Genomic DNA, 14,418 nt, shown 5'->3' with positions numbered 1-14,418 from the left:
ACCAAAAAGCATGACCATTAATTACACGAGCTGATGAATGAAAAATTAAACCTGTCATGTTTGATTTTCAGAAAACTGAATCTGACCTGAGGGGAGGATATGAAAGGTCTGGATTTGATATGATGGATTTAGCTCTTTTGCTAATTAAAATGTCCGACAGCCACGGCTGCAATTCACAGATGAGTTCAGTCTCCACCTTGACTATGTTGCTCAGTCAGTCGCCATTTTGAACCTTCCAATTTCCCTACCTGCAAATTACTGAGAGGGTTTAAGATATATTCTCTGACGGACGTGTAAACAGACATTGATTTATAGTTTGCATCAACACCCCCTTCTGCATATTGCCTCAGTGTTCACATCCAAGCTCAGGATTGTGTCATTTTAAAGGTTTCCTCTGGAGCTTTTCACCACTAGTTGTGCTGTAGAGAAAGGTGGCGACAAAGGCAGTTGAGAAGAAGACGATGCAGCTTTCGAACTTTTAAGAGAATCATCTTTACAGACGTTTTGTGAGAAAGAAACTGCATTCGACATCTTTGTTAATACTGAATGTGTCAGTAACCGGGTCTTAGCAGTAGTTAGTTGCACAGTGCAGATTGTAAATGAGGATTATACAGCGTACATTTTACGTATAATCAAGCATGTGAGAAGAGACTATAGATTCTTTTAAATTTTAGATTAGTTGTGTATCATTCAGAGATGCTGCAGTATACATGCTTAAAGTTACATAACGGTGAGAAACATGTGATGCAGTATTTGTGCTAGTAACAAATACATGGATCTGATATAATATGATGTAAATCAACATGTTTATAAGTACTTGCTGCTGTTCTCGGCTGCATCAGATGTTTTCGGACGAATTCACTACAGTTCCAAGTGTGAGTTTGCGCTTCATTTGTCTAAAGAAAATTAGGAGATAATTACATTTGTGAGACTTGCTTGGACCTGTTCCGTCTTCTCCTCTCTGCAAACAGCACATTATTAGAGCTGGAAAGCGAAACAAATCACATAGTGTAGCATCAGACACGGTGCTGTTCGTTTGATGTCGGCCACTTCTCAGTGTGATTTCATTATAAGTCTGGATTAGGAATGAAGCATCTGCTGTCACTTCCCAGTGCAGGACTTTTTTTGTGAAGTGCCCATCGTGTTGCATCGAATTTAATAACCAACCACTAAAGAAATAACAAAGTGTCCAAGCTTCTCTAGAAAGCCTGTTGTTATTACACCGTGTAATGGAGTTAGCATGACGAGGCTCCGGTGTCTTCTTTTATACATGAAGTATTCACACGGTATTTTTTCCTCTTACAATTACTCTTACTAGTAAATGAAATTTACACTTTACATTTTCAAACTGACCATTGAGAAAGTGAGTCTGACAGGCTGTAAACTGCCAACATGTGACGGAGGGTTTCAGTATTTACAAATAAAAAAAAATTAATTTAGATAATTGACAAGCAGATGATGAAAAATCGTGTGTCTACCACACACTGAAAGACACAGTCACAGTGAATTTATATCTCTGAGACTTTTTGGACCATGTTCTCTCTTCTCCACTCGGGACACGGCACATTATTAAAGCTGGAACAGGAGCTTCTCCATAGAAATCACATATCAGACACAGTATTATTCGTTTGATGTCAGCCACTTGTCAGGATGATTTCATTAAAAGTCTGGATTATGAATGCAGCATCTGCTGTCACTCCCGAGTGCAGCATTGTTTTTTTGTTTTAAAATTCTCTCCGTCTTGTGTAGTGTCAATCATGTTGCAGCATATTTAACCACAGAGGAAATAAAAAGTGTTCAAGGTTTTCTCCAAAGCACATTGTTATTCCATGATGCAATTTTTGAGCTAAAAAAAGTTTTTAACGATAACTCGACTGATTGATTAAGCCGACATTGACCTAACGTGTAGAGTTCGAGTAATTTATCCGTTGGCTCATATATATTGGCCGATATCAGCCTTTCACAGACACATCAGTATCAGCATTTTAAACTTTTACACAATAAACAATGCAGCAAAACCAATCAAGACAAAAATTACATTTCTTTGTCTTAAGGAATCTAAGGAATCATCACCAAATCTTTATTTTTTTTCAATAGGTAGAATATATAAACTGTATATATCACACAATATAAATGTTTATTATCAGCATTGGCCCCCCCCCAAAAAATAATTTAATTTTAACTTTCAGATTTGTTAAACAGCAACTGGCTGCAGCCTTGTATTTACCGAGACATGAGAGTTGATTCAATGTCTTCATCAAAAGCAAGTGTGGGCAGCTTTCCCAAACTGTCTAACTATAATATAATACAGTAAATATGCACCCACCCCTGAAATTATGAGTGTTAAGGTGACATAACAAAAAATAATAAATAAGCCTGATTCAGTAAGCTCTCAGTTGTGTAGCCTGGTGGAGCTTGAAATCTCCATTTTTCTAAAATTGCTCAAGTAAGCAGCTTCATTTAGGTTTTGATCGTTGAACCTTTTTGGGAGAAATCCTCAACGTCTTCACTGACTTTAAATAATAAGCCAATCAGCCACTATTCATCCTGTTTGTCTGAATTAAAGCACCGAGCTGCAGCACAGGAGGCTTGTGCCCGCAGTGTTATCGGTGAGGTAATGATGTGACTGTTAAGGTTTGCCCTCTCCGGGTAAAATGGGTCATGTCTGGATATCGGCATAATTACCCTGCATTGGCCAAACTGTCCTTGGGCAGAAAATGAAATTTTCTTCATTATGTACAGGGTCGGACGACGTGTCCTTCAGATTTAATACACACCGTCACGAGGGTGCAGTCACCCACTGAACATGTTCATACACTGTACACAAACAAGTAGGTGCATACAAACACACACACACACACACACACATAAAGAACATCTCACAAGACTTCAGGAAAAGAAAATTCCTATTAATCAACCTGAAGATCGACAAAATATATCTTCTGTCAGTTACGTACGTCAGGTGCGTACTTTCTTTCAAAAAAGCCTTGAAAGTGATTCTGTATGAGGACGTACAGAACAGCTCCCTCTTTGTCCACTTATCCGCACCAGGGGCAACAACACTGCAGCAAAACCAACTTAAGTAAATCCATCACACAAAAAAACCTGGGAAGGAATAAAATAATTCCTCCATCCATTGAACAGACCGGTCCCCTGGCTGCCTCGTGATGTCAAAGTTTTCTTTGTTTCCTGGACTCAGAGTAATTATTGTTCTGGAAATGAACAGAGGATTTACAGAAAGCATTGTGGGAAACAATTAAATTAAAAAGGGGGCTATTTAAAAGTTTTGTATGTGATGTAGTCGGAAGTACTGTAAGCCTTTTAATCAAGGCGCTGAATTGCAAAATACAGTGTGTTCCTGTGCAGTTATGTGTAAATGCTTGACACCCTCAAAGTATTATGAAGCTGCAACAGAGGGAGGAAGGGGGGGAGGAATGTGGAGCATCTATTTCAACCCAAATCCCCATATTACAATTCCAAACAAGTTAGTGTTTGTTTGGCCTTAATGTCAGTTTAAGTGTCTGTAGCGTGTTTGCATTGTTTTATCCTGTTTTCTTTGAATGTGACATTTGGAGAAGCCACATAAACTCTTGCAAATCTGCCCACTGTATTTTTCCAGCATGCACGGCTGGTGTGTTGACTTTCATCAAGAGGCTCAAATCTAGTTGATACTTTGCATCTGCTGTGTTGGGGTTATGGGAATATGGTGTTTGTCTTCTTAAAGCTGCAAAATTCTACTAAAACTCAAACCTCATCCATACACTCACAGGTCATTTCAAGGAACAGAACAATCATGGTGAAAGTAAAGTGCATTATTTAACCGTACTGGTTCATGAATCCTTCCCAAGTTTGAATTCTTATTGCACTACCCTCTCCCCTTGTCCTCCACCAGGCCCCCCAGCTCGGCACTCTGATGGGCGTCTATCTGCCGTGCATCCAGAACATCTTCGGTGTGATCCTCTTCCTCAGGATGACCTGGTTGGTGGGAATCGGAGGCGTCATTGGGACGTTCGTCATTGTCTTCATGTGCTGCTCCACGGTGAGTGTGTTACCTACTTTTCCCTTAGCCCGTCTGTTGAAGCACACTGGGGGGGGTTTGGCCTGGTTTAAAATTAGAAGTTCACATGTTTAAAAATGCACCAGAGTCACTTTAAAATGGAGAGCAGCATGTTATAGCCTCCTGTCACTATCAACACTGCTGGTGAGGATTAAAGAATCTGAAAATAGTCATTTCTTTATCATGAGAAGTTTGGTTTAACATTTTTTATCACAGCTATCTCTTAATAAGACCCTTGGGACTAGTTTAGGTCATTATCGGCAACGATGTGAATCACTGACCAGCGATTTTCTTAATTATTATAACATGAAGGTCCTTGATTGGTCTGATATCCAGAGATCAAGTCACTGGATTAGTCAAAACAGCCACCTGGTTATTTTGAATGGTTCCTCACTTGATGGTGTATAAATTGTAACACCTTATCAAATGTATAGTATAAAATAATATACACTGTGATAGATGATCTTTATCCTCCACTCCTCCTGGGAAGTCAATATCTTGGTCATAATTAATTGTCTTCTCTCCCACCTCCTCTGTGGAGTCTAAATAACAGCCCAGCACCGAGCCGGCCTTCCTAATTAGTTCGTTCAGTCTCTTTCTTTCTGAAGCCAAGATTTTACTGCCACACCGACCAATGCAAAGACTCATATATTGTGTTTCTGTCTCTAAATGCAGACTCTAAAGGACATTACTATCCTCAGACAGACAAACAGATCATTCATGTTGTAAGACCACTTTGTCCAATGGATAAGATTGATCATATTCTTATAATAAGACCAAAAATAAAAATGTGTCTTTACTTTTCATCTCCCTAAGTCTGTTTTTGGCCCCAAACCCATTCACTCCCACTTTAGTGACTCTTAAAAAAATTGGTCACAATTATGTACTTTCATCGTTTTTTAAAAGGCTCAGTAATTTCCCAAAACTATTGGATACTGTATTCTTCACCAAATGCAAAACTCAACCAGGAGTAAATGGGGCTTTCGTTGGGTGATTTCAGCTTCCGTTGAAATTTCTAACAGTCGGATGGTGTATGTGGGGCATACTCAAAATAAACTACGGACAAGGACAGTTAAAACTTTATGGATTTTTTGACGGTCCACCAGCCCACTGATGCGTCCGGGTGCTCCCGACCGTCAGTCTGACTGTGATGGATGGGTCTGTTGTCAGGGACACAGAAAGAGACCGAGTGACCAAGGAGAAGCTGAGAAGAACAATGACACGCAATGCAATGTTAGACAAATCACTCACATCCCTGTTAAAGGTCTTAGCATAGCTTCCCTGGCATCTCTTGCATTACTCCTCAAAATACCAGACCCCCGCACCAGACACTGGGTCTTGCATCTGTTTATAATGCTTCTTATCACTACTCATTCATTCATTACCTGCTCCAAAGCCTCCAAAGTCTTATTAAGGTAACATTTCAAGGAAGGATTGGGATGGGTTCTCTTCCAGGTATGCAGAAAGTAGGAGCTTGTTCATTGCTCTTGTTGTGTTTTATAGATGCCACGCATTCAATCTTTTAATAGAACAAAATGGGAGATGACAGACTGTGATGTTCCCCAGCTCCCATTAATGTCAGCGCCACAGAGCTGCAGTCATGTGTCAGTGTGACTTTGGTGTTGGACTGACACCCCGTCGTGGCCCTGAGACTCGAATTACAACAGACACCGTCCCACAGGATCGACGGCGGTGCTGTCAGTGATCTGAGGACCTGTTGCAAATTGATTGTGTTTGACTTGTTTGATGCATTTGATTGTCAGGGAGCATATATTGTGTCTCTTCCATGAACGCTGTTATCTGTTCAGTAGAAAGGAGGTGGGAGCTTTTTACCTGAAGTTCTTTTCTGCTGAAAAACATGAACAATGTCCCATGGCCACTGGACAGCGTCGAGTCAGGCATCAGGAAACATGACATCTCAATGAGAATTCTGCTTTTCAGTGTATATTCGCTGAAGAGAACCGCCAAGGATGCTTCAATTCAAAATACGTGGTCCAGCAGCTGTAAAGCAGCTGTGGCGGTTGTGTAGCTTTTCTCTGGTTTGCTCGGTGCGATGTAGCAGGACTGTATGTTGGCATGTCTGTGTGTTTGTGCAGCCTAGATTCTCCTCTAGCACAGAGTGTATTTATAGAACAACCCCCTCAAATCCCAGCCATAGCAAAGTTGCCTGCACAGACACACAGGCAATATGCTTCCCAATCATGTTTCTGTGTAGAGACTGCTTTCAAACGGCACTCTGAGTTTGTATGAAAACTGATATGATATGCTGAATATCCTATTTTTAATATTTATCATTCATTATATCCCTAAAATGTAGATATTCAAATTGCAACATGGTTGGTTATTTTACAAAGGACACAGAGGACACAGTGGACTAGTCTTGTGCAGAATGCATTTGAATTAGATTAATATATCATTATAAAATAGTTTCCTATTCCCATTTTTAAAAAGCAATAATTTAATCATATTTCATTTTAATATTGGTACGTTCATTACCTAAAAGAGAAACTAAGCCTCGGGAGAAGAAAAAAATTGCGCTCAGTTTTACGCTAAAAATAGAGTCGGAAAAATTAGGAAAAAAAGCCTTGAAGATCAAAGCTTGTTCAGACTCGGTTTGACAGGAAGCCACGCAAACACACACAAACACAGATACTCACATCTGCTGCACATTTATTATGTGTGCATGCACTCACAGACATTAAAGCTCCCTTACGTACAACTTACATTACATTGAATGTATAAATTCTTAAAAGTATATTTCACTTCCTTCCTCCCTAGCCCTCATTTTTTCTCTCAATGTTTGTCCCTGTCCCTCACACACACACACACACGCTTGTTATCAGTCACACGGAGCTCATTGCAGAGCCCCGGGGCGATAAGCCTGAGCATGAACGGTGTGTGAGAAACCCCCACCTCTTTCCTCCTGAGCTCCTTACATAACACATAACCACCTAGCCCTCCAGGGGTTGCCAGCAACACACCGCAGAGTGTGTGTGTGTGTGTGTGTGTGTGTGTGTGTGTGTGTGTGTGTGTGTGTGTGTGTGTGTGTGTGTGTGTGTGTGTGTGTGTGTGTGTGTGTGTGTGTGTGTGTGTGTGTGTGTGTGTGTGTGTGTGTGTGTGTGTGTGTGTGTGTGTGTGTGCACATACATGTACGCAGAGATCTCCACCTAAGTGAAATCCACATGACTTGAAGAGCGAAGGGATCAGGCGTGCCGTAAAAAGCTCAATAATATGCAGCGTGATCCCATGTTTTATTCACATGTTGGGATATTGCTGACAGAACACTTTTCATTAGCTGCTCAGCCACAGCGACGCACATCTGTACCTGTCCAACACTCGCACTGTTGTTTCCCCTCACAGGACATTTTGACAGAACATTAACAAGCCGCGGAACCTTTCCATGTTCCGTGAATCATTACTATATGAAGAACGTGCCTCCATGTGGAACAGCTCTGACACGTTATACCATTAACCACGCGTTACACACAACCAGCCATTTTAAAAAGTCAGTATAGTCGGCGTTCTCCGAGCCCGGAGAATTCAAACATGTGCTCTGTGTGGGGGGTATTTTTAGCCCAGATAATGAATGCCGCCTTGTCACCAAGATAAAATGAGGTTTAATATTCTTGATGGAAAGTCATCTGTTGTTTGGCCTTCCTCATTACTTCCAGGTCTTGAATCTAAATGCTGCGAGGGGAAGGGTGGCCTGCCCTCTGTCGTGACTCATTTAAATGCTAAGGATGCTTTTCTCCCTCGGTCCTTTTCATTTTTTACCCTCATCTCTTTCGCTTTCTCCAGCCTCTTTTTTCTCATTTTCCCGTCTCATTATTTCCTCTCGCTCTCCTCCTTTCTTTTGTTTCCTCATGCCTCTCTCGCCCTCTCTCTCTTTTTCCTCCTACCATTTCCCACCGCTCTCCTCCTTTCTCACTCATGCCGCATCCCGCCATCCTCTTGTGCTCGGTAACAATCACCTCCGTCTCCTTCACCGGAGAGTTTTTTGCCCTCTGCTGCGCACCGCCCGCCGGGATTCCGCGTGATAAACAGCACACCGAACTAACTATTCTGCGTTTATGTAATGAAGCAGCTAATGAAACACGCTCTCGGGGCAGCTCGAAAAACTCCATTCCTGTCAAAACCAATTTCTGCTCAACACCGAGGTCAACCAAAGGCCAAGTCAGAGTTTGTCTGTAGCTCTGGGAAGAAACAGCCCCGGTGTCCTTTGCAGTCACAGTCGGTGGGATGTCATCTAGCAGACTTTTCTTAAAAATTAAAATTAGCCTCTCCTCCAAATACATTCCTCAGGCTCAGCGATAACTGCGATGGCTTGGTAATTATTTAAGTTTTTCTTGCTTAAAATGAAATCCTTACATCTCATATAAGAGCTGTCTGCTGTTACACCTCATACGGACGAGACAGATGGCAGATGGCATAATCTGAGGTTGTCTACAGACAGCACGTAGGGTGCGTGTGGGTCCTCCAGACTGCAGAGGGAGGTGGAGTTAGACGGTATATACTTCATCACACGTACTCTCAAACCATCACAGTTTCAGGTCACCTGCATCGCCTGAAAATGGGACAATAAAGCAGACCACAGGCTCTGGGTCAGTGGGAAGAAAATACTGATTATTCTGCCCATTGCAGCAACACTGAGGACGGAAGGTAAAGTGACAATCAACCACCTCAAGGGAAAGTAAAGGACAAAGAAAAGCTTTAAAAAAAATCTTTTTCATCTCAGCTTGACATTGGGTTTCGGTCTATTTACATTTGCAGCAAAAAATTAGTGTGACCTTCCGGCGTCGGTGCAAACTTTGCAGGTTGGTTCAGAGCAATCCACTGAGTTTGTGGCAGCAGCTGATTGATGACGTTTACAATGTTCCCGTCTGCAGCGACGCCCAGAGGGTCGTTCGGAGTGAAAGTAGGACACTGCTAACAGTAAAGGTAAAAGTGGCCGGATGGGATTCTTAAAAAAAAAAAGAAAAGAAAGGAAATTCAGTCAAATAAAAATGACAGACAGGCCATCAGACACTAACCAGAGGACAGAAGTGAAATGACCAAACTCACCTGAGAGGACGTGGAGCTCTGAGAGGTAACAGTCGTCATTGAAAACTGTCTGGAGGTCATTTGACAGATTGGATAATGGTTTTGTAGAGATTTACACTGAAAAACGTAGATGAATCTATAATAATATTAATGAATTATCCAAATCAATGAAAAGAAATCAACTGATGATTCCCTGCTGTACCTGTCTGGTTCTATGTTTTCACATGTGCAGTTTACACGGTGGCAGATTTATCCCAGAAAATGATCATTGTTAAGACTATGGACTCCTGATTTGACACAGAGGTTATTAATCTTCTAATCTAATTATCATTAGCTCCATAATCATAAATTTAAAGCTTCTGAGTTGATTTGTGTTAAAATAAGAAGCTTGTGAAAAAAGTCAGCACCACCAGTTGATGCTCAATGTAGACAAACAAATATAAAGAAACAGCTTTGTTTTTGTCTTGTAGGGTCGAGATAATTAGACCTAGTAATTTGCACCATACATAAATATACGTCAAATGTGAGATCGTAATTTTGTTCAAACATAACTTGGTTTGAATGCTAATTATAAAACCCACTTTAGTTATATAGCCACATTATTACGCTACGTTAGCCTTATACGACTGCAGGTAGACAATAGAGGGTGACCTACATGGTAGTAAACAAGTGAGCTGTACATAATGATCACAGTTTGTATTAGAGTGGATAATTAATTTATTCCTTACATCTTAACTCACACACTTTTTTTGCTTAGGCGAAGGCTAAAAACAGAAACCAATCTCCACATTCAATGCACAATCGCACAAGCGTTATCACTGTTTAGAGTTTATTACATTTTTATCGTCTCTCTGTTGGTTTGTCTGTTGATTTGTCAGCAGGATTAAACCAAAAACCTGGTGGAGGGATGGGGCATCACAGTTAAGGGGAAAACTAAAAAGCCTTTTTCTGCAGATTTGAGAAAAAGGACAGATAGATAATCTTTTCTAAATATTTTTTAACATTGCAAGTAAGGCATTTTTTCTTTTTGAATCAATTTCTCCGCGAATAACATGCAGATTGTGATGTAAAAAAACAAACAGACATACTCATGGTGCTGAAATTTGCACAATTTGGTTATTTTTCTATTAGAGACGTGTAGGGTTGTTTAGGTATGTGCTCTTAAAGCTCCTCTAGTTTGATATGTGTTTAAACCCTTTCAATTTACCATTCTTGAAATATATGTAATCCACAGTCATATATAACCCTTAATGTACAATACATTAAAAGTACTTGACCGTGTAAATCATAAGAGCCCATTGGTGGCTGCTCTGTACAGTTGTGTGGTGATTCAGTGATTCAGCGTGCGACTCACTACCTCTGCGTGGCGGCTGCCCACATCAGATAAAACACTTAAACAATTACTGTCTTATCTGCTGTGGTGGGAGAAGAGCTTGTGGCCTCATTAGAACCAGATTAGAGAGAAGAACAGAGACCAGTCCCGCTCGCTCTTGAGTCCAGCAGGCCCTCAGGTGACACTAACCACATTACAGTCTTCACAGAGATAGACGTAGTGATAGTCAAATATACCCAGCATGTCGTCCTGTGGCTGGGAACCACCACACTGTTCTCCATCAGAGGCCTCGCTCACTCCGATCTTAGTCGTGCTGCTCTGAGATACTTACATGGAAAAACGGCTCAAATGTGGAAAATAAGAATAGTTTGATTTCCTCATCAGCAAACGCAGTTCAGGAACACGGCAATGACTAATATGTGATAACACCACTAAACCCACTTAACAATTACTAAAACAAAAGCTGTAATAACAATTATTTCTGGATGAAAATGAAAAAAAGAATATCAATACAGCAGTGAGGCAGAAAAGTAGAAAAAGGGAAAAAGTCGGGGCAGAAAGTCGGAGCGACTTTTACCAGCCTGCTCTCACATCTCCTCCTCATCCTCCTCTTTGTCTCCATCGCTCTCTTTCATATGCAGACAATGTGAAAAGACACTCAGAAATACAACAATTGCATTTGAAAGAGTGATGAAATCTTAATGTCGTCTTTGTACTGTCACACACACTATCCCTCTCTCTCTCTCTCTCTCTCTCTCTCTCTCTCTCTCTCTCTCTCTCTCTCTCCCTCTCCTCCTCACTCAGCCTCACTGTTTCTCACTTTGTCAGTTTTTATTATTCTGCTCTGTACTTCCGCTCGCTGCTTCTCTCTCTCTCTCTCTCTCTCCCTCTCTCTCTCTCTCTCTGCAGGGCAATGATGGCTGGCTGTTTGTGTTGCAGGCAACTAGTGATCTCCACTGTAGCATGCCCTTACATTTCTTCCAGTGTTTTTTTTTTTCTCCCACTCAATACCGGAGTTGTGTGAGAGTTGTCATTGGTTGTTTGAATTCGCTCTGACAGCTGCTGACAGGCCCTGTGGCTTTATTATTTATCTAATAAACAAGCAGGCAGCTTCAGCATTTAGAGCTGTTGTAAATGGCTGCTGTTCCCATGTAAACTCTGATGCAGGGCGTGTTGATGTTATGCACCACAGGCCCTGACGACGTTATGATGGACAACACTGGGAGATAGTTTATATGTCAGGACTTTACTAAATGTAAAAGTAGGACTTTTTCTGATATTTGTGCTTTTCCAGTTTTGTGTCCGTCGCATTAACGCCCACTTGCTTGCTGTGAACTTTCCGGACATATTCTCACATGGACTCACTCTGACATTTTCCTGACATCTTAGTTGGGGCTTGGCAGGATAAGTTGTTGAAAACGTCCAGAGCAACTGACTCGGATATTTTCCATATTCAGCCCCTCTGGAAATGGTCAGGAAAATATATCTGGACTTTACTTCATGTGTGAAAGAAATGTAATGACTCCCTTGACTTGTCCACCAGGAAGTAATATGCTTTTAGTAACATGTCCTGATAACGTGCTAAGGGAAATGACCAGTTGTGAGCATATTGGCACATTGGTAACTCACCTGGTTTCTCTTCTTTCTCCCCTTCCTTTCCCGTTCACTCTCACCATCATGACAGGCAAGATTCATAAAACAAATCCATAAGAAAAGATTGTAACCATGATAAACAAAATACCGGAGTCATTGTGAGCATATTAAACTCAGCAGTGAACTGCTAATATTCTCAGTATATGTGGAGTGTGGTAAATATGATCTAATTGTCGTTTTCTGCTCCCTCTCTGTTTAGACCATGCTGACTGCCATCTCGATGAGTGCCATCGCTACCAATGGAGTAGTGCCAGGTGGGTGAGCAGACGCTGGCACCACACAGCCATCACTGTTTGACGCTGTCCGCTTCTAAATTTCTCTTTTCGCTGATTGCTTCTGGCATGTTGCACCCAACACAGCTTGATATCCCCAGAAACATTAAACGCCTTAGTCTGGGATCTTGTGCACTTTAACATGTTATCGCACAGCATTAGATACACAAAATAAAGCACTGGCCAAGTGCCTGTCATGTTGAAGTAAATGTATGTGTTTGAATCTGCCTGCAAACACAGTAATGTGCACATTAAGCAGTAGTTATATTTCATAATGTGAGTTTACATGGCAATGATGGTATGCGTCTTAGCAGTTGGTGTGGACAGCAGGAGTTGGTGCAAAAGAAGCAGGCCTGTAGAAAAGTGTGAAACCGTACATCACTCTCTGTAGTTACTGGGACCAGCCTTAATGCTGCTGCAATGTTCTGATTTAAGTCTTTATCTATTTATGTTCACAGTGTTAGAAAGTACAAGCAAACAAAGAAAAAAATGTGACAAAAATGGCAAAACAAAAGCTTCAAGTACTGGAAAACAATGTGACAAAACCAAATTGGTGCGAATACTAAATTAGATTATTCATCAATCTATGAAAAGTAAAAATCAATGAATTTTAGTCATTTTTACAGCAAAAATGTCAAAAAATCTACCTGTTGTGTCTTATTTTGTTCTCTGGTAACATGATGGACATTTTTTATCAATTTTCCACTACTTCATTTTTTTGTAATTGCTAAGTTAACTGACGTTGTTAAGGTTTTTTCGCAGCTCCAAAATGGTGGCATACCCCTGTCAAACCTCAAGAGTAACAATAATGTGTCATTAAAATGTAACTTGACAAAGAAAATGGAATTACAATCTCTCTGTGCTTGTGTGTGTGCGTGCGCAGCTGGAGGAGCCTACTACATGATATCCCGTTCGCTGGGCCCTGAGTTTGGGGGAGCAGTGGGGATCTGTTTCTATCTGGGGACCACCTACGCTGGAGCCATGTACATCCTGGGGGCCATCGAGCTTCTCCTGGTGAGAAACATCCTCTTTACTCCTCTCTCAGATCTGTCTCTTCGTCAGGGCTTCATCATTTCTCAGTTTGATAAGGATTGAATCCATGTACCGTTGTTTGGAGGAGAGGGATCAAGATGAGTCAAGGATCAAACATCCAGTCGTGAAACATTAAGGACGTGATTGAGCCCAATAACTCGACCAATATGCAAATGTTCATATGTCTACAGCACAAAAACAATCCTGAAAATGACTTAATGCATAGATTTTTATTAGAATTTCATAATAAGTAAATCACATTTACAGGGATTAAAATCATATGGATTGTTTAAACCTCACTGGTATGTGTCCCCTTGATTCAGTTCCTATAGTTCTTCACTTTCCACCAAAAACAACTCAAACACAAACTACAGATAATGAAACTCAACCCTCATCTGCTATCTTAACACAGAATAACATAATCTTGTCACGTACCAGCATATTCTCAAAATGTGCTTACGTTTTACAACCTTTTAGGTTAAGATGAATTTAATTTAGACCCGATAAAAGGGCTCAGTGATTACAGTGACATTAAGCTATTCATCATTTACATTTACACATTAACAAATCAAAAGACTTGAAAATACATACCTGGATTAATAAGAAATGAAGCTGCTTTAGATATAAAGCAAAACTATCATTCTGGATTTATACATCTTCCCAGCTGCCATGTTTGTTTATTCGTCCGACTGTAAATTAAAAGGGTTCATGTTGACATGAGTAGAGAACGTCAGCCCTCTATCGTACAGCCTCCTTGAAATGACATCCATTCCAAGCTGATTCATCCGGGGAGTCGCCGGACCAATGTGAGCTGGAGGGGAAATGATGGGACAGTGTCGCCAGGTTAGAGGAGGGTGACCACTCAAATCACAGCTTTTCCTTCACATTAATGAACCTTTGAATGTCACGCTTTTACGATTTTGTCAGAGCAATAACGTGGTGACAAAAGCTGCTTTCAAAAGGAAGTTGTGTCACAATGTGGAGCTGGAGGACCCAAATGCAGGAGCCACAGATTCGGGTGAAAAGACAAA

The 14,418-nt window shown here is 40.9% G+C and overlaps 1 protein-coding gene across 4 annotated transcripts in view; it reads left to right on the top strand.

Moving 5' to 3' along the window:
* Nucleotides 1-14,418, top strand: part of slc12a5a (solute carrier family 12 member 5a) — a 133,273-nt gene that overhangs the window by 102,557 nt on the left and 16,298 nt on the right. For all 4 annotated transcript variants that reach the window (XM_035152608.2, XM_035152607.2, XM_035152610.2 and 1 more), the window contains exons 4-6: nucleotides 3,893-4,039; nucleotides 12,283-12,337; nucleotides 13,239-13,369. In XM_035152608.2, coding sequence (XP_035008499.1) covers nucleotides 3,893-4,039; nucleotides 12,283-12,337; nucleotides 13,239-13,369 — 333 coding nt within the window. The remainder of the gene's footprint in view (nucleotides 1-3,892; nucleotides 4,040-12,282; nucleotides 12,338-13,238; nucleotides 13,370-14,418) is intronic.

Source organism: Hippoglossus stenolepis, chromosome 3 (assembly GCF_022539355.2).
Source record: "Hippoglossus stenolepis isolate QCI-W04-F060 chromosome 3, HSTE1.2, whole genome shotgun sequence".
Classification (NCBI taxonomy): Eukaryota; Metazoa; Chordata; class Actinopteri; order Pleuronectiformes; family Pleuronectidae; genus Hippoglossus; species Hippoglossus stenolepis.
This window is presented reverse-complemented; position numbering and strand designations above follow the sequence as displayed.